At 67.2% G+C, this 18,866-nt stretch overlaps 2 protein-coding genes across 6 annotated transcripts in view; one reads left to right on the forward strand and one right to left on the reverse strand.

Moving 5' to 3' along the window:
• The first annotated feature begins 504 nt into the window (after positions 1-504).
• CB3H14orf180 (chromosome B3 C14orf180 homolog) lies at positions 505-8,419 on the forward strand. Of its 4 annotated transcripts, none has more exons than XM_060620938.3 (5): positions 505-633; positions 4,615-4,741; positions 6,064-6,193; positions 7,715-7,750; positions 8,109-8,419. In XM_060620938.3, exons 2-5 carry the CDS (start codon positions 4,631-4,633, stop codon positions 8,312-8,314), a joined length of 483 nt encoding a protein of 160 aa, XP_060476921.1. In that variant the 5' UTR covers positions 505-633; positions 4,615-4,630; the 3' UTR covers positions 8,315-8,419. The 4 variants fall into 4 exon arrangements, with proteins under 4 accessions (XP_060476921.1, XP_060476922.1, XP_078303902.1 ...); XM_060620939.3 differs by lacking the exon at positions 505-633 and adding an exon at positions 1,326-2,144; XM_078447776.2 differs by lacking the exon at positions 505-633 and adding an exon at positions 2,269-2,354.
• A 1,745-nt stretch (positions 8,420-10,164) lies between these two features.
• TMEM179 (transmembrane protein 179) overlaps positions 10,165-18,866 on the reverse strand; it is a 44,827-nt gene continuing 36,125 nt past the window's right edge. For both annotated transcript variants that reach the window (XM_060620936.3, XM_060620935.3), the window contains 3 exons: positions 15,595-15,732; positions 14,976-15,054; positions 10,165-12,689 (listed from right to left, as the gene is read on the reverse strand). In XM_060620936.3, the coding sequence (XP_060476919.1) occupies positions 12,510-12,689; positions 14,976-15,054; positions 15,595-15,732 (397 nt within the window). In that variant the 3' untranslated portion in view covers positions 10,165-12,509. The remainder of the gene's footprint in view (positions 12,690-14,975; positions 15,055-15,594; positions 15,733-18,866) is intronic.

Genomic DNA, 18,866 nt, shown 5'->3' on the forward strand with positions numbered 1-18,866 from the left:
CCCAAACGGCAGCATGGGATCCATGCTTTGCCTGCTCTTCCTGGGACCCCAGAGCAGGATGCAGGGGCGCAGGGGTGAGAAGCAGGGTGGGCCCCCTCCGCCTCGGGGCCCCACTCTGGGGCAGGGTCAGGCAGGGGCCGGACTCTGTTCACCCCAACCTCCTGCAGCCCCCACGTCGCCCCACCCTCCTGCCGTCCCCACCCCCACTCCACCTCCGAGTCCAATCCACGTTCCCAAGGGCTGCCAGGCTGGAACCCACATGTGGGCCAGCAGGGCAGGGCCGGGGCACTGACCCCATATCTTGTCCGTAGGCCTGTGTTCAGGGCCTGGGACACCAGTCCCTCCTCTTCTGCCAGCGGCCTATCCGCAGGGTCACTGCTATTTCTGCCAAAGGGGAGAGGTAATTATAGCTCAGGCGGCCTGACGCAGGCCGGCCACAGACCGCCCCGCAGCGGACCAGCAGCGGCACCAGGCCAGAGCGGCAAGAGGCTGGAGGGACCGTGTCTCTCTGGGGGAAGGTGGCGGGTGGGGGGGGTGGGGGGGCGCTACGGCCAGGCCTGGGCCGGGACCACACTGACATCCTGTCACTGGAGACGCCACAGAGCCTGGCTTCACGGCCCCAGGGGGAGCCAGGTGAGATCCAGCTCAGGGGGTGAGTAGAGGCTCACTTCCCATTTGGGAACGAAGCTGCTAGAGAAGATTCCCAGCCAGAGAAGCAGGAGAGAACCTGCCATGGGCAGGTGGGCAGGCGGGCAGGCGGGGAGGTGGACCAGCCCCCTCCGAACCCCAAGTCTTGTCTGAAAAGTGCGGGTGGTGGGTGCTCTCACTCCCTGGCGCTCTGAGCCCCCTCCTCCGTGGCCTGGCCTGACCCGAGGACCCCGGCCAGCCCTCCCTCTACACTCCTGCTTGAGGCGCAGCCGTCTGTGGGTCAAGCGGGGGACTTGGCCAGTTCCCACCACAAAGTTGGGGCACGGGTCTCTATGAATCTCCCCTGGTGATGAGCCAAGCACGGTCCTTTCAGAAGCCACCCGTGGCCAGAAATCTTGTCATTTTGCAGGGGCAGCAGGCTCAGGCATAGACGCCTGCCCCAAAGGCCCCCAAGGGTGCTGCTGAGGATAGGTCAACGTGGGCACAGCCAAGCTGAGCAGGGAATGGTCTCTTACTCGGGTCATCGAGCCCCAGCCCCAGCATTCGGGACCCTCAGGGAACCGGTCCTTTTCTGAGCTGATCTGATCAGAGGAAGTCCCCATCCTGGCCCACTGTGCACGTGGGTCACCCCTCCAGTTCAGAACATGCCGCTCACTGGGCACCTACTCTGTGCAGGCATGTTATCTCCACCTTTACAACATGCTGGATGGCTTGCAAACGCCCACCATTGTACGGGGGCCTGGAACTCGGGCTGGGTGACCCCCTGGGTCTCACTGTGGCCAGGGCTGGGGTCCACCTGCTCCCATGTGCCTGGGGCTCTCCAGGCCAAGGTCGGCCATTCCAGAGCACCCCACTGCACCCGGCAGGCACCCGGCCATCACCCTGAGCTGCTGTTGCCCCACGTCCTAATGTGCAGAGACTTGGGGGAGGGTCCTTGGGGACTGTCAGGACAGCTCCCGCTCCCCATGCCCCCGACCCCAGGCAGGAGAGCCCAGTGAGCGAGAGGCCGGCCCGGGGGGCGTCCCCAGGGGTTCTCCCCTTGCTCACATCAGAAGTGTGTGTTATCTGGGGATCTGCCAGCCTGTTCCACGCTGTGAGTGCTGGGCTGGGGGCGGCCAGCCGGGCCCGGGAGCCCCCGCCCTCCCGCGGGGAGGCCGGCCTCAGGGTGTCTGTGGCCTCCCGTCCGCTTCTCCGGCCGGAAGAAGGTGCGGCTCGCATCTTGTGCGCTCAGCCCCCCGCCCCCGCCGTTCGGCCACGCCGCTCGGGGGAGGGGGAGGGCACACGGCACCCACGGCCACCGAGCCCCGCTGTGATGGCCTCTTCGGCGGCCAGACCGTCCAGAGGCCACTGCCCACTGCTGTAATGGAAACTTCTCAGCGGGCTCGTGAGCCGCGACAGCTCGGGTTCCCGCTCGGCTCCGGGCTCCGATCAGCCGCGGGTGGGGGGCCGGGCAGGCGGGCGAGCCACCCGGAGGTGCGGCGCCTGCAGGAGCCCAGGTGGGCATGTGTACGCGGTGTGGGCACGCACGGGGGTGTGGGTGTGTGGCGCGCACGTGTGGGGAGCCGTGCGTGTATGTGGTGTGCGCACGGGGGGGGGGGGGGGGGGGGCTCGTGGCTCCGGCCTCTGTGCGGTGACGTCCTGCCACAGTTCTCCCACCTGCACCAACCCCGGGGGCCCCTGGAGGAGGTGTCTGTCACCAGCCCCAGGTGAGCGGGGGGAGCCCAGGCCTCTCACTGGAGATGGGCCGGGGCGCGAGGAGACCCTCAGCTTGCCCAGGGCTACGGGACCCGGCCAGGTCCTCCGTGGCCTGAACCCCAGGGTCCAGCGGGTGGACAGGCACGGCGCGGGGTGGGAGGGGTGACAGGGAGCCGGCGTGGCTGCTGACCTGGCCGCCCGCCACAAGGTCAGAGCTGAGGAAGGCCCCTTCCCCACGCAGGACTGCACTACACGGGGGGGTCTCAGAGGGACCCCCGGCGAGGACGGAGACACCTGCAGGCAGTGGGTGGTCAGTGGGCGTGGGGAGGAGTGGGGCACAGAGTGGGGCGCACGGCCCGGCCCCGGGTTGTGGGGGGAGGGAGTGACAAGCCTACCGGGTGGTCACAGAGCAACGGCAGGTCAGGTGGCCCAGCCCGGGGGGCTCGGTGCCGTCGGAGGCGTTGGGCCAGGCTGGAACTGGCCCGGCCCGCCTCACACACGCCCGGAGGTCGGCGGGAGAGGCGAGCCGGGGCCGGGTGCAGAGGCTCAGCCCCTGTGGGCCAACCCCCACCCTCTGCGGGGACTTGATGCACAGCCTCGGCCAGACCTGCGCTCCTGCAAGGGAGGGCGGGAGGGCCTGAGGCTCCCCGCTCAGCACCCCGGGGCCCACCTGGCCTGGAGCAGGAGATCCGGGGACTCAGCAGATCAGCGTCCTGCGGCCCACCTGTGCCCAGCCAGGCAGGCCCCCACCAGAGACAAGGCTCCAGCCACCGGCAGGCCCCGTCCCAACGGGGCTCTGAGACCTGGCAGGCCTCAGTTTCCCCACCCCCAGGGAGAAGCAAGTGTGGCCTCAAGAAGGTCAGAGGCTGTTGCCCGAGAAGGCCCGCCCTGACGGGGCGGGGGGAGGGGAGCGGCGGTGACACACTGCAGGCCCCAGGCCTGAGCTATTTTCCACCCTTTATCACCCATCTGTCACGAGCGGCCTCAGAGTGGAGAGCACTCGTGTTACACACTGTCGCTGCCAGAGGCCCGAGGGTGGGGGCCTGCCGGGCGGCCGGAGGAGGCCCGCGGTGGGGCAGGAGGGGGTACCAAGAGCAGTCTTCGCCTCCCCCTGTGCTACAGGGTAGGGAAACTGAGGCCCAGGTCAGTCACACTGTTGAACAAGGTCACCGGGCCAAAGAAGGACAGAGCCCAGGACTCCAGCAAAGGCCCCCGCTTCCTCTCGGAGGAAATGACATTTAAGGGGGAGCCGGAGCCGGAACAAGACCGCCCGTGGGGCGAGGCCAGCGGGGCAGGGGCAGCGGGCAGCCGGAGGGCAGGGGGACCGCCCAGCGGCAGACGGCGGCCCAGGCAAAGGCACTTGGCCAGAGAAGGCCCAGCGCCCCCGAGAGCCGCAGGGAAAGGGCACATCCCCCAGAAAGTCCTCGCTGCCCTCGTGGGGGTGGGGCGGCCCCAGAGGCAGGGACCCCCACCCCCGGTGTCCGGGTGGCCAGGGAAGCCCCCCGTCCATTTCCCCATATGTGCAATGAGGGGTCGGCCCGCCCGAGCCCCCCGCTCCCAGTGCCCTCAAAGGACTAATGCTCGATGCCTGGCTTCACCTGCACGGGTGCCTGGCGGGGTCTGTGCCCGGAGAAGGGCTGGGGAAGGTCTCAAAAGTCAAGAGCCCTTCAAAGTCTGCAAAAGAAAACCCACGCGAGAAGGGCCACAGGTAGGGACGACAGGCGCTTAGCGATCACAGGCTCACAGGTGGGAGCGGGGAGGCTCCCACCTGACACCTGATAAGTAAGCGAGTTAAACCTGGGACAGAGAGGGAGGGACAGAGAGGGAGGGAGACGGAGACAGAGTCTGTGCAGAACCGAGGGGCCGCCCCACCAGCCCGAACCCCTCAAGGAGGACGGGACCCTCCGGAGCAGCGCCCCCAGCCCCACGGAACCCCAACAGTGCCGGCCTTTCGCTCACCCCCAGAGTCTCCCCCACGAAAGGGGGAAGCAAGAGCTTTATTGCAACTTTACCCGAGGCCTCAGAACAGTGTGAGGACAAGAATAAAATGCAAACTTCCTGCCCACCCAGTATCAGAGGCTGGCTGTAAATTACGGATGGCAGCCTGTGGGACGTTAGGCAGCTGTGAAAGCTGACGATGAGGGACCCTGTGGCCACCGGGGAGGGTGCAGCCGCGTCTCCTCGTGGGCGGGGCTGACAGGAGAATCCCCTCCGGAATTCTACTCCTACCAGGGTCGCTTGTACAATAAGCAACGTCTTCGCTTGTCTTAGGACCATGCTCCGATAAATGAGGACTGCAGGGCAGACCTTGAGCCCCGACTCCCGGCCAGAGACGCGACATCAGACCAGAAAGAATGAAGAGGCCGCTCCGAGCTCGACGCAGCCAGGGGCAGGGAGGGTAAGGCAGGGTCCCGGACAAGCCCCCATCCCAGGCTCAGCCATCTGGGCTTCTGCTGGGGTGGGAAGGGGGAGCAGGGGCGGGAGGCTCGGTCCCTGCCCTTGCCCTGAGCTGTCCCCGGCCCCAGGGGAGGAATCACCGGGGTGGGGAGTTCTCCAAAGGTGTGGTCTGGCAGAGAGGGCTGGAGCCTCGCAGGGTGGGACACGGCAGAGGTGCACGGCCAGGGCGGAGGGCGGCGTGCAGTCTGCAAGGGCAGGGAGGGCGGGCCGGGAGGTCTGCACAGGGAGAGACAGCGGATGAGGCAGAGGAAGCAGGAGCCACGGAGGGCTCTGGAGCGAGGCAGCAGCAAGTCTGGATGCTTCCCTGGCAAGGTCCCCTCGCAGCCCAGGGAGGAGGGTGTACGAGTAGGGGAGGAGGGGGTGGAGAGAGGAGGGCCAGGGTGTCCTGTGAGGGTGCAGGTGCGGAAGCCCAGGCCAGGGCAAAGTGGGAACCAACTTCAGACCCGGGTCCTGACCTAATGTCGGTGCTCACCGCCAGGCCGGGCAGGCCGCAGGCACAGGCGTCCCAACCGACGAGAGGGGACAGCCACGAGCTGGGCCAAACCCCAGGACTAGGTGGGTCTCGTGTGCCCCCCAGAAGGCCGGCAGCAGGCTCTGTGCCGCCAGGGCCCTTCAGCCGGGAGCCACTGAGCAAGGGGCCTGCCTGGGCTCAGAACAGCCTGTTGTGGCCAGTTTACAGATGGAAACACTGAGGCTCAGAGCAGTCCGGTAACTCTACTTTCCAAACTCATTGTGGGTGGGAGGGTGGCCCCTGGGCGGGCCCCTGTGTCCAGGCTCCGTCCGTCCCCAGCCCCGGTCTCATGCTCAGATCCGTCACCCCGTCCACGGGGGAGTGACAGAGGCCCGCTGTGTGACCCACGCCAGGTACTGACCTCGAACAGGCCTGGCTCGGGGCAGGGGGACAGCGGCGGGCATGAGCGTGCTGGGACTCCGTGAGGTTTTGTGTGGGCGGCTCGGCCGTGAAGACAGGCCGTCTCGGTGGATATTCAGTTACCGTCGTCCTCATCACGACCGACCCGTAAAAGTTGTTACAGACACCATCGGGACTGGTGACCAGGAGACACGGGCCTGTGCGGCCACGGACCACAGCCGTGGCACCACTAAAGCCTCCGTCCTTTGGGCCGGCCCCGATGGCTTTGTTCCAGGCCCCACCGGTCACCCGGGGGGCTGGGGCTGGGGCTGGAGGTGGGGCGGTCCACAGGGGGCACCTCGTCTCCCGCGCCCCGGGGGCTCACGGCTCCCCTCTGCGTCCCCCCCCCCCAGGAGGGCTACAAGAGGTGTCCCCCCTCCATCCTGAGGCAGAGCCGGCCGGAGCACCGCAGCCGCGGGGCCGAGCCACAGAAGACCGCCAGGCACGTGCGGTTCCGGGAGCCCCCGGAGGTGGCCGTCCACTGTAAGGGCAGAACGCGGCCAGCAGGCCCGGGGACAGGTGGGGCGGGGGGACACGTGTCCTGGGACCCGCAGAAGGCCCTCTGAAGGGACCCCGATGACCCCAACGAAACCCGGGCCCACGGGTCAGTCTGCACACAGAGTAACAGTCAACAGAACAGCAAGTGGCAGGAAAACAGTAAATCCACGGCTGCCCAAATCGCTACCGTCCTCTGGAGGGAAGGCCGGCGGGCGGGCGTCCCCAGCGGCCCACCCGCTCCTCCCTGCGGCGCCCCTCAGCTGCTCCCACCGCCGTCCGCCTCCCAGCCCCAGCCCCAGCCCCAGAGCCCCTCACCACCGCCGCCCTCCCCGCCCCCGGCCCACCTCACGCCTGCTTCGGCCCTTCCCTCGGGACCGGCCCCTGTGTCCGCTGGCTGCACCGGGTGGCCACAGACTTAGAGGCTTCGAGCAAGCCACAGTGATTATCGCAGTGACCCCACGGGTCAGGGGCGTGGACCCGGTGTAGCCTGTGCTCTGCTCAGGCCTGGCTCTCCGGGCTGCCGTCCAGGTGTGGCTCGGGACTGCCTCTCATCTGAGGCCTGCGTCCGTCCCAAGCTCACTTGCCGTTTGCAGAAGTCGATTCCTTGCAGCTCTACAACTCAGCAGCTGCACCTCTGAGAGCAGCACCAGGCCCTCCCTCCGCTCCTGATTAGGTCGGGCCCACCCAAGATAATCTCCCTTTGGAAGGGACTCCAAGTCAGCTGACCGGGGCCTGCATCTCAGCTGCAGAATCCTTTCCCCTTCGCTTTATTCTCTTGGGTAGAAGCAAGTCACGGGCCCCAACCGGGGAGGGGACGACACAAAAACGGGGACAGTAGGGAGCTAGGAATCACGGGGGCGTCTTACATTCTGTGCACCACAGCCCCCCAGGCAAGACCTCACTTCCTGAGACCTGCCGAGCTGTGGATGAAACTCTCTGCCCGACACGTGTTAGGGTCTCCCTGGATGGCCCGTCACGAGCATCCCGGCCCGGCCCCATTCCTCTCCCGATGCCGGGGGCCTCTTGCAAGGCTCCTCCTGCCTGCTCTTCGCCCCCAGCCCCCTGGCCTCCGCGCTCACCCCCAGGAGCCTTCCAACAGCTCTCTATGGATGGGGCACCGGGGCCCAGGCGGTCCGGGGGTGGTCGGGGCCCCCCCAGGAGACTGCGCAGGATGGGAGTGAGGGTCCTCTACAGGCTCCCCCCCCCCCAGCCACCCGTGGGGTCACCACACCCCACATTGCACAGGCCATGAGAACAGCACCCAGCCTCTCGGGGTCCCCGAGCCCCGGCAGCTTGAACCTGGGGCAGCGAGGCTGGGACAGACCCTGGAGGGCCCTGCACTTTCCCCTCGTGAAACGGGGTGGCTGTGTCCGACCCGGCCCTTCTCGGGCTCCTTTGGGGGGTGGGCGTGGCACACGAGGCCCTGAGGGCGCGGGGCAGGCTGAGGTCGTGTGCGCCCCCAAGCCGGGGCCTGCCCACCCAACCCGTCTCCATTCTCCTCCGCAGACATCGCCAGCAGGGAGTCCACTACGGCCACCAAGGGTGAGTCTGAGCCCTCCCCACACCCCCACACCCCGTGCCCAGGCCACGCTCGCCACACCCCCGGTGCCTCCAGCAGGTCCCCCCCCCTCAGCCCCTGACACACACGGTTGGCAACAGCACCCCTCTGGGGTCCTGCCCCCTTACTCCTGTCCCAAGGGAGGGTGCCAGAGGCAGGACCAACAGAGGCCCCGGGCAGGGGTGGGAGATGGACGGCGGGGGGGGGGGGGGGGGGGGATGCTCCACACCGCATGGGGACCACGGGGGGCACCCGGGGACCCACCACCCTCCCTGCAGCCTCCCCGCCAGCCCTGGAGGAGCAGGGAGCCCCAGGCTCACCCGGGGCCCCCTCCGCCCCCAGCGCTCGGCCGGCCCAGGTCCCGCGGCGGCTCCCTGCTCCTGCGGCTGTCCGTGTGTCTCCTGCTGGTGCTCGTGCTGGGTCTGTACTGCGGCCGGGCCGAGCGGGTGACACTGGCCCTCGAGGACCTCCGGGCCCGGCTCCTCGTGCTTGCCCTGCGCCTGAGGCACACGGCCGTCACCTGCTGGCACCGCCTGCTGCAGCTGTGACCGCGGCCAGATGCTCGCCCCCACCCCCCACGGCCCCCGTCGTGCAGGGCGGGAGCCCCCGCTGGGGTCTGGGGGCTCCCGGGGGGTGCGGGCCCGGAGCCCTGGCTCTGGAGCAGCAGGCAGCCCACCCATCCAGTCAGGGCCCCGCTTGTATGTGTTGGGGTCCACCGTGAGGTTCTACCAGAAAACCGATTCCTCTGCCTGCTTCGGGCCCCAGAGAGCCCTCACCCCAGTGGGAACTCTCCGTATCCTTGGGCCAGGCCCGGAGGCGGACGCGTGGGGCCCCTTGAAGACAGGGACACCGGCCCTGTGCCCGCGAGACCCCTCGGAGGTAAAACTGGACCTTGCTGCTTGGGGCTTGTGGGGCCTGGACCTCAAAACCCCGCGGAGGCACACGGGTCTGGCTGTTGGCGTGGGGCCCTCCCCACTGCGGCCGCGCGCGTGCAGGGCGGGGCCTGGCCTCTCCCCTTGGTGCTGGTGGTGGGGCCCCAGCCTCTGGGCCCAGGTCTGACCCCGAGGCCTCAGGGACCCTCTCGTGCCCCGGGGGAAACATGTGCCGCCCGCGACCTCCGCCGTCCACCCGGAGCGGCCGAGAGGCAGACCGCTCTGCCCGGACCCCCACCGCCTCCCGAGCACGGCGCGTGCGCCCGGACCCCAGGTGGTGCCACACGCCAGCCACAGTGCCTCTGAGTCCCGTGACCCTGTGCAGACACCGTGCCATCGCTGGTGCTGCAAGGCCATGGGGACCCGAGTGGTCCGGACCCCCGCCTGGAGGGGGGCCTGGGAAAAGCGGGGAGGCCCGTGGTCAGACACCAGGAGGGACTGCCAGGAAGACGCCATCTCCCGCAGCAACCCGCAGACAAGCGTCCACGGGACGGCCAGTGCCGTGCCGCTCCTTCCCGGGGTGACGCTCGAAGTGCCTGTCCCCATTACCAAAGTGGGGACACACTGGTTTTCTATTAAAACGCACTGCCACCTCTTTTATTAGTCTGGGGGTTTTTACCCAAAGGAGCGAAACGGGGACCATTTGCTATGGAATTGGCTTCATTGGCTAAAGCAGAGGTGGGGGCAGTGGGGAAGCCTTTTCTGCCGGGCCTCAGGGCCTGGGGCGGTGGTTACAGGGTTCGGGATTCAGGGGGCCCGGGTGGAGAGGAGGGGCCGGTCTCCAGAAGCAGGAGCCGACAGGGGCCATGGTGGGGGGAGGACCCCAGCCCTCAGGGACCATCCGGGGTCACAGCCGGTTCTAGCACGACCAGGGTGGTTACCACCTCCCGCAGCAGCCCAGCCCTCCCCCCAGGACCCCACCTCGCCTCACCCCACCCCCCGAAGAGGACGGGCAGATTACTACCCATATTCCAGATGGGGAAACTGAGGCTCAGAGAGGCAGGTCACATGTCCAAGCCCGTGGGGCGGCCACAAGCCTCAGGGTCAGCCCCTCGAGCCCTGGTCCCGCCCTGGGGCAGTCCCGCCATGAGGCGTGAGGCAGCCCCCTCCTCACAGCCACTGCTCTCGGCCAAGAGCCCGTGACGGCAAAGACATCCCGGGTCCGGAGGGCCCACAGGCCGTGAGCACCTGCTTTGGGGAGACCACTGCTCAGGCTGTGCACACCCTGAGAGGTCCGAAATCCCGCGTCCAGCCGTGCGCCCCGGGAAGCCCCGGAGCCCGCGCGGACGCGAAGGTCCGAAACCGGAGAGGCCAGGCCCTCATCCCGGCAAGGTTCTGAAGCGACAGGAACAAACACAAGGCAGTTTTTACATCGTAGGAGCGGACGAAACACCGGAAGCCAGGACGCTGAAGGTGGATGGAGGTTGGGGCCGGGGGCGCAGAGGCTCCATTGTCCACAACAAGGCTCAGGACTTTGTGTTTATTTGGACGTTGAACAACAGACACACCAGGCTTAAGAATCATTACTTTCGGTTTTCGTCAGGAGTGGAGTTAAGACAAAGATGTCTGTTATCCACGCGCAGCTGGGAGAAGCAGAAGCGATCGGGGGGGCCCTTCCTGCCCAGCCCTGGGGGACCCAGCTGTCCCCTCCCTGGAAGCCCCCCGCTGGCCTGACACGGGTCTGTGCCAGCGACAACCCCACTCTACCAGTGACACCTGCAGGTAAGTGGGCGCGCGTCTCCCCTAGCCTGACCGAGGGGAGGCCCCAGACCGGGCCGGGCGCTCCAGGAGCGGCAGCTGCCAAGGGCGGGCCCAAACCTGCCGTGGACCCTGGGGCTCCAGGAGGCCACGTCCCGCCCCTGCTCCTCTGCCCCGGGGCCTGGCTGTTGCTGGGAGCAGAGCGGAGCGCTCAGGGGCTGGAGAGGGTCCCCTCAGCTCGTGCATGAGGGCGGAGCTGAGACCAGATGGGCTTGGGGGCCTCAGTTCTCCCAAAACAGCTCCCCCGGCAACCCAGCTGCTCTGTCTGACATTCTCGGCCGGGCCGAGTGCCTCTGAGATGCCAGGAGGTGACGGGAGGCCTCCCTTCCCTGGCCCAGGCTGCCTGCCCCACTCGGCACCTCGCCCCGGGCCCGCGTCCGTGGCCTCGGGAGATCCGTGCCCCCGTGTGGGAGACCAAACCAGCCCCTGGCAGCGCGAGGCATGGATGCGGGGAGCCAGGCGTCTCCTTCCCTGGAGGGTGGGGAGCAGCAGGAGGGTCAGCCCGGGAGGCGAGAACGGGGTGCCCCACTCCTGCAGAGGAGCACTGCGTGCAGATGTGGAAGCCGGGGAGCCCCGCGAGGAGGGGGGTCCCCAGCCCAGCAGCGCAGGTGGCTCATCACTGAGCTCTGGGGTCACGGGTCCCCCCGGCTCCTCCACCTGCCCCCGTGTGGACGGGGTCATGCCCTCTGGCGGCCTCAGTGCTCCAGGCTCCGTCCATCAGACGGGAAGGCAGCCCCTCCACCGGGGGGGGGGGGGAGGGGGGGGGCCGGGGGCACAGGGGGCGTCCCGGTGGACGAAGGCCAGAGGAGCCGCTGTGTCCTCACCAGCCCTGACGTCTGCTCACACCTTGCGGCACGCACGCACTCACGCTCACGGTTGTGCACACACATTCCCATCCATGCTCACACACTCGTGTGTGCACATGCACGTGCTCACATTCCTGCGCACTCACTCACACTTGTGAATGTGAGCTCACGTAGAGCTACACGCTCACACACTCACACCTTCCCGTGCACTTCCATGCGTGTGCACACGCTCGTGTCACACACGCACTAATATCACACAGACACATCCACACGCTCACATGCACTCACACGCTCACCCAGACGCCTACAGTGGCACCTGCCCCACCCCATCCTCCCTAGGGGGCGCTGTGCCCCTCAGCCCCCCCCCCCCCCCGCCTCCCCCACCTCCCCACCCTGTGACACACACGTTGGGGCCCGAGGAGCCTCCAGGCAGGGCCACCCGGGGCTCCCCCGGCAAGTCCCATGGCAGAGGACGAGGGGCACCGGGCGCGGGCCCCCGGCCCTGACACCACGGCCACTTTCCAGGACACCCACACAGCCACCACCTGACTCAGGGCAACACCACTGCCCTATGCTTTTGACGCTGAGACCGGGCCTGGCCACCTGAGCACCACGAAGCAGGAGCACAGGGAACCGGGCCCTGCGGCAGGGGCGGGGGGTGCAGGGCCAGAAGGTGGGGAACACACTGCCGGAGAGCTCCCTCCTGCACCCACCCCCCAGCTCCCAGGCCACAGAAGTCTTGGCCCACGCACTGCTCAGGAGCAAGGGACAAGAGCGACACGTGGTCCTCGTGGGCTGGGGTCACTCTGGGGATGCAGGCTGCCCGACAGAATCGCACACAGAATCACACCCGGGCAAGCCGGCAAGGTGACGGAGACGGCACCCAGCCGTGGCGTGCAGGCGAGCCCTACGGCAGAGGTGCCCTAGAGTCTGGACCCCCGCTCAGCAGGCCTGCCCGGCCAGCGCCCCCCGGAAAGGCCGGCCGTGCAAGCACGGAGCCCGGAGGAGGCCCCTGCGTGGCCCTGAGGGCCGGCGCCCACCCGGGGCAGCCGCCACGCTCAGGGTGGGGGTGGGGGGCTCGGTGAGCGGGCTCGCTCACTTTGCACGGTGCCGAGGGGGGACATGCAAGGCGAGGGGCAGGTGGGGCCAGGCAGGGCCCCCCGCTGCTCCCCCAGGTGGGGCTGTGAGCCCCGGGGTGAGGCGGGGGTTGGGGGGGGCATCTGGGGGCCGGGCTCCCCCGCCCGCACCTAGATGACCGCGCTCTTCTCCTCCTGGAAGGAGGTGCGGGGGGTCGGCCTGGCCAGCAGCAGCTCCTTCTCGTGGACCAGGCTGTCCAACAGGTCCTCCTGGCGGTAGTTGTGGTAGACTTTCAGGAAAGCCAGGATGGTGACGGCCAGCCAGGCCAGCCACGAGGCCCAGAGGCCGAACTACACAGAGGGCAGAGGCAGGGTCAGGAGGCCGGCCGGCCCGCAACCCCCCTGCCCCGGGGTCCGCCTCGCCTCCTCCCCCACACGCCCATCCCTCCCTGGCATCTGGCGGCCTGCCCTCTGAACCCCGAGCTGCACGATGCTTTTGGGGTTCTGCCCACCCTCGCCCCCAGGCAGCCCAGCCCACCCGGCCCCAAGGAGAGCCCGCCCATGACAGAGCCACCTCCAGCTGCTGGGGTGAATTGACCTTTATCGGCTTCTCCCAAACAGCTGAAGGAGAAACAATTTAACGGAACCAGGCCTGAGCCACAGGCAACAGATCCTCATGTCAGGTTGTCACCAGACTCAGCTCGCGCCTTCCTAATCTAATTGGCGCAAGTAGCCCCGAAGCATTTTCCATTCCATCTTCGTGAAGGAGTCTCTGGTGCTTTCAGCTCATGTCAGCAAAGAACCTTGGACCCACCAGATGTGCCGCCCCCCAGCGGACTCCTCTCCAAAGGAAGAGTCCTCAGATCAGCCACGGGCCCATGTGAGCCCTGAGAGGCCAGTCTGGGGTCCAAACATGGACCTGGATGCCAGCAAGCCCTGCCCAGGGCTGGAAGAAGCCAACCCCACCTGCGCACCCCGCAGCAGCGTCGTCTGCCTAGACACAAATGTGGACTCAGACACAGGCCCTCACTGACCCCTGACAAGCCCCAACACACCTGTATCCCAGCCAATGGGTCCCCAGAGAGGCACCGGGTCTCCTGGAGGCCAGGCAGGGGGAGGGTCTCTGCCCCCCCCACACCGTTCCTCAGACATGGCATCTGCTTCCCCTGGCCAGGCAGTAACCACAAGCCCCCCAGCATCTATCGGAGGGTCCCCGCTCCAAGCGCCCTGCCCCGGACTGCAGACCAGGGATCTGATGCCTGGTTTCCTTTCCTGGCACACAGCCACTCCCTCACCCCCTGAACCTCACTTCCGCAGTTAGCTCACGCTGGCCCCTCCTCCTAGGAGCCCAATGCCTCACCCCTCTCCACATCCACCTGCGAGAACCCTCACTCAGTCTCTGAGATCCAGCTCTTCCAACCCCACCTCCAGGAAGCCTTCCCGACTATACCACTCACTCAGCTGTATCTCCGTTGCTTGGCCCCATCCTCGACCTCCCCTGGATGAGAGCGAGAGCGTTTGGAGACAGTCTGTGTATCCGGTGTATTCAGCAGTGAATGGAATCCTCCCCACGATGCATGCTTCCCTGCCTAGCAGAACAGCCCCGCCTACCCGGCACCCCCTCCCACCAGAACAGCCCCGCCTACCTAGCAGCCCCTCCTACCTGAACATCCCCGCCTACCCGGCAGCCCCTCCTACCAGAACAGCCCCGCCTACCAAAACAGCCCCGCCTACCTGGCAACGAGTCTCTCCTACCTGAAAAACCCCGCCTACCAGAACAGCCCCGCCTACCCGGCAGCCCCACCTACCAGAACAGCCCCGCCTGCCTGAACAGCCCTGCCTACCAGAACAGCCCGCCTACCTAGCAGCCCCTCCTACCTGAACATCCCTGCCTACCCGGCACCCTCTCCCACCAGAACAGCCCCGCCAACTTGGCAGCCCCCACTACCTGAACAACCCGGCCTACCCAGCAGCCCCTCCTACCAGAACAGCCCCGCCTACCAAAGCAGCCCTGCCTACCTGGCAACCAGTATCTCCTACCTGAACATCCCCGCCTACCCGGCAGCTCCTCCTACCAGAACAGCCCCGCCTGCCTGAACAGCCCTGCCTACCAGAACAGGCCGCCTACCCAGCAGCCCCACCTACATGAACAGCCCCGCCTACCCGGTAGCCCTACCTACCTCAACAACCCCGCCTACCCAGCAGCCCCTCCTACCAGAACAGCCCGCCTACCCAGGAGCCCCTCCTACCTGAACATCCCCGCCTACCCGGCAGCCCCTCCTACCAGAACAGCCCCGCCTGCCTGAACAGCCCTGCCTACCAGAACAGCCCGCCTACCCGGCAGCCTCGCCTACCAGAATAGCCCCCGCCTACCCAGAAGCCCCTCCTACCTGAACAACCCCGCCTACCGGGACAGGCCCGCCTACCCAGCAGCCCCACCTACATGAACAGCCCCGCTTACCCGGTAGCCCCACCTACCAGAACGGCCCCGCCTGCCTGAACAGCCCTGCCTACCAGAACAGCCCGCTTACCCGGGAGCCCCGCCTACCAGAATAGCCCCCGCCTACCCAGAAGCCCCTCCTACCTGAACAACCCCGCCTACCGGGACAGGCCCGCCTACCCGGCAGCCCCACCTACCTGGGCGATGGCAAACTGGTCGTAGAAGGCAGAGTTGTCCACGTTAAGCTCCAAGTTGATGTCCTGGAGCTCTTCGCAGCTGAAACACCAAGGCGCAGGGTGGCAGGTGACGCCAGGACACGGGGCATGGGGAGCGGCATGCAGCACCCCCAAACGGTGAGGCAACTGTCCTAGCCCCAAAGGCTTCATCCCTGGCCCCCTCCAACCAGAAGCTTCTGCTCCCGCTCCTCCCCATCCCTATCGCTGTCTTCCAAACCCTCCACGACCAAATCCGGCCCAGCACTCAGCCCAGGCCTCTGCCCGCGAAGGCAGCACAGGGCGGGATCTCCAGGGCCTGTGCTGTGTAGCCATATCCGGCCCTCCAGGGTCGAGTGCGCTGGGCCTACGTACCCCCTCCCCCCACACACATTCGGCCTGGATCCACCTCCAGGGTGTGGGAGGTGCCCTACTTTCACTGAAGGGGGTATTGAGGCCAAGGGGGCGGGTCCCAGGAAGTCCCTGGCCAGGTATGCACAGGTGGGGGCACAGGCAGGAAGGACAAAACCCCGAGTTCAGAATGGGATTCATGCACCAAGACGTCGGCTGGGGGCAGTGGGGGTGGGGCGGGGCCCAGGCGCACCTGTGGGACACGGTGCCCTTCTCGGTGATGGCATCACACCACATGGTGAAGCCCACGCTCACAATGGTGCTGGCGATGAAGACGAGAAAGACCACAGAGGCGCTGACCAGAAGGTTCAGGAAGGCGTAGAGGAAGGAGCTTCAGCAAAGGACAGGAGGGGACGGTCACCGCGCGCCACCACCAGGGTCCCCATGACACCCCAGCAGTGCCAGGAGACAGCTGGCGTGTGGGCCCGATAGGGTGACGGGGCCCTGTGGGGCCGCCAGGGCCACTTTCCCGTCCCTCACTGTCCCTCACCCCGAAGTCCCATGCTGACCCCAGGCTGCCCAGCCCAACCTCCCGGAGACCCAGCGTGGGGACACGTGTCAGCACCGCCTTCCGGAGGAGGCAGAGCCAAGACTGAACCCTAGGACGTTTGGTCCCAGAGCGTCAGGACCAGCACATGCTGACAAAGCAGGACGCCCTTCCCAGGCTGTTCCTGACGCGGCTGCCCTGAGGCCACGTGCCCACGTGGTCATCGACGCCGCTGGCCTGCACCTGCGTCAGGGGCTTGTGGTGTGACCCCGCCCTCATCTCCCCACTGCATCCTAAGGCCCAGCTGTGCCCGGGGAGGGGGTGGGGGACGCAGGAGGCAGGGCCAGGAGGACAGAGCTCACTCGGGGTCCACACGACACGGCCCCACCAAGGTGCCTACACAGGACACCAGCGTTTGCTCTCCGGCCGAGGGGGGCGTGTGGCTGGGGCACGGCAGCCCACCCCGCCAGACGCCCCTGCCCCACTACCCGCCATCTCCAAATCGCCCCCTGGAGACTCAGAGTCCCGGGTCTGGCTGAGCCTGGGGACCTGTAGGGTGGGGGGACAGGGACGCCCTCAGGGGGGACGCCAGCCCCGGCCACACCTACCGCGTGGACATCTGTCCATCGACACATGGAGTGTGAGGGGCGAGATCGACCCAAACTGGCTTCACAGAGAACACATCCTAGAGGTCTCAGCCGGGGCCCCAGCCAGGAAATCGTGAAAGCTGCTGTCGGATGCGGTGGCTTCCCCCGGGACGAAGGGGGATGCACGCACCGTCCATTTTGCATTTGTCCCCGCCTGCACCCGCCACGCGCTGACTGAGCACCCCCTCACCCTGTGCTGGGCCCTGAGGACAAAGAAATAACCATGCCCCGGTCCTGGCCCCGGGAGGCACCCCAGCCTTGGGCGGGCGATCAACCGCGGCCAGCAGCACGTCCAGCAGGGCCAGGGCTGGGGGCGTGAACAGGAGGCCGGAGGCCCGAGGCTGCAGTCCCAGAATCATAGCCAGCGGGTCTGCGCCCACGTTCACACGGATGCGCGGCACGTCAGCACCACTCCCAGCTGACCGGGGCCATCGTCAGGGCCATGACCGGACAGCTCAGTGTCCAGGTCACGCGTGTTTGCGGCGCAAACCTCCCTGCGTTCGACTCCCGGCGCGGCCTGAGCCAGCCGGGCGTTTCGTCATGGGTGGGTGGGCGCCGTGCCCCCTGCCCACTGCAGACGGCCCGAGGGCTGCTGAGTTCCCCGACTCTGCAGATCATTGCCTCTCCATCCTCTGCCCAGGGGGCTGACCCAAGTAGACCACGGCAATGACCCCTCTCCCCGGCTCCTGGTTGAGCCCAGCCAGTGGGGACCGGGCAGGGGTGGAAGGAGAGGCAGTGAGTGTTCATCCCCAGGCCTCTGCTGGGGGGGACGTGGGGAGGGGGGATGCCCCCTGGGTGGCCGTCCCTCCAGTGAAGGTCACCACGTCTCTTCCGGTGCCTGCAGCCAGAGGAGGTGACAGGGCCGTCACAGGGCCCAGGCCTGACCCACATCCTCGTCTCTGCCGACCGCCCTCCTCAGGTTACCCTCACGTGCGTGAGCCTGAGCATCTGTTCCCAGCTGGGACCCCGACAGACAGCTCCAGACGGCAAAATCCACCTGGCCCTGGGCGCTCTGAATAAGAGGCCCGGAGTTACAAAGAGGGGTACGTTGGGGCCAACCCCACCTCCGAGGCTGTCACTGGGGACAGCAGCGTGTCAGCTCCAGCCACCTCTTTGCCAGCGGGGTGACCTTCAGCAAGTCACTTTCTGCGCCTCAATTTCTCCCTCTGTAAATTGGGCAGCAAGAGCCCCCCACTGGGTCACTTTGGAAACTGAGGGAGCCTGCGTGGGCAGGGGGCTTCCTCCTGAGCATGAGCACCCCCTCCCTCCCCGGGACAAGCCTCCACCCGCCGCCAGAGCCCTGGGCTGGCGCACCTGCAGCCCTGCGCGTGGGGCTCGGCCTGTGGCCGCGGGGACGGAAGCATGGGAGCAGCATCAGCCACCAGATGCAAGGAGCCGATGGCTGGGGGCCAGCTGTGCCCCCTGTGGACCACGTGGGGCTAAGCAGGGCTCAGAGAGTCCACAGGGGGCCCTTCTTCCCGGGAGCGAATGCTCCAAGGAAAGCAGAGGCTCCCCAGAGCCTACACCCCGGCTTTGGATGGCCACTCCGCTCCAGCCCAGGAGAACGAAGGGGTCCCGGGGGGCCAGGACCGAGCGTCCACAGGCGGAGCAAAGACGCCGCCCGCCTTGGGCACAAAGGCCGGCTCCCTAGGTGCCCGTCACCTGCCAGCAGCCTTCCGCCATCACGCCAGGCACCCTGCCCTGCAGGTGCCCGGCATCCTGGATGAGCCAGCTGCTGCCCTCAGCAGGACTTCCTGGAAGAGGGGGGTATGACCAGGGTGCAGAGGATGTGTTTGCTGGGCAGTCCCCAACCTCAAGTCCTGCTCCCCCTCATGGGGGGGGGGGGGCGGCATCCCCCATGTCCGGCACCAAATTCTAGAGAGGCACACCCGGCTCCATGCTCCCTGTGTGGCCAAAACCACCCCCAGGGAAGCCTGCTCAGCCTGAGACACAGCTCCCACTCCCTGGGGGGCGGGAACAACATAACCTTCCGTAGCCAGAAACTTCCAGCCACATCCATGTTAAACAGGCACAATTGGGGGCTCTCCTCCCATGACAGGAACACGGAGTCCCCGAGCCATCAGACAGGGGAGGGTGTGGGGCTGCGGTCATCCCAACAGCCTCCTCCTACTCCCCAAGTCCATCTCTGGCTCCTTCCATGGAACCTGTCTGGGCTGCAGAGTTCTGAAGAACTGGGTGTGTCCAGAGCCTCATTCGACTCGGCCCTCAGAGTCCACAGTGCCCCCCCCGGCCCCGCCCTGCTCCCCAAGGACCCATCAGCCTGCGGCCCTAAACAGGAAGCTCGGCACACACGGGGTTAAGTCCATCTTT

This window comes from Panthera onca, chromosome B3, assembly GCF_046562875.1.
Source record: "Panthera onca isolate mPanOnc1 chromosome B3, mPanOnc1 haplotype 2, whole genome shotgun sequence".
NCBI lineage: Eukaryota > Metazoa > Chordata > Mammalia > Carnivora > Felidae > Panthera > Panthera onca.

Excerpts from the sequence above, each read along its gene's own strand:
- CB3H14orf180 (XM_060620938.3), top strand. The coding sequence starts at position 4,631 with ATGAGGACTGCAGGGCAGACCTTGAGCCCCGACTCCCGGCCAGAGACG. Across the intron at positions 4,742-6,063 it reads CGCAGCCAGGGGCAGGGAGG|GAGGGCTACAAGAGGTGTCC; the intron begins GTAAGGCAGGGT and ends CCCCCCCCCCAG. Across the intron at positions 6,194-7,714 it reads CCCGGAGGTGGCCGTCCACT|ACATCGCCAGCAGGGAGTCC; the intron begins GTAAGGGCAGAA and ends TCTCCTCCGCAG.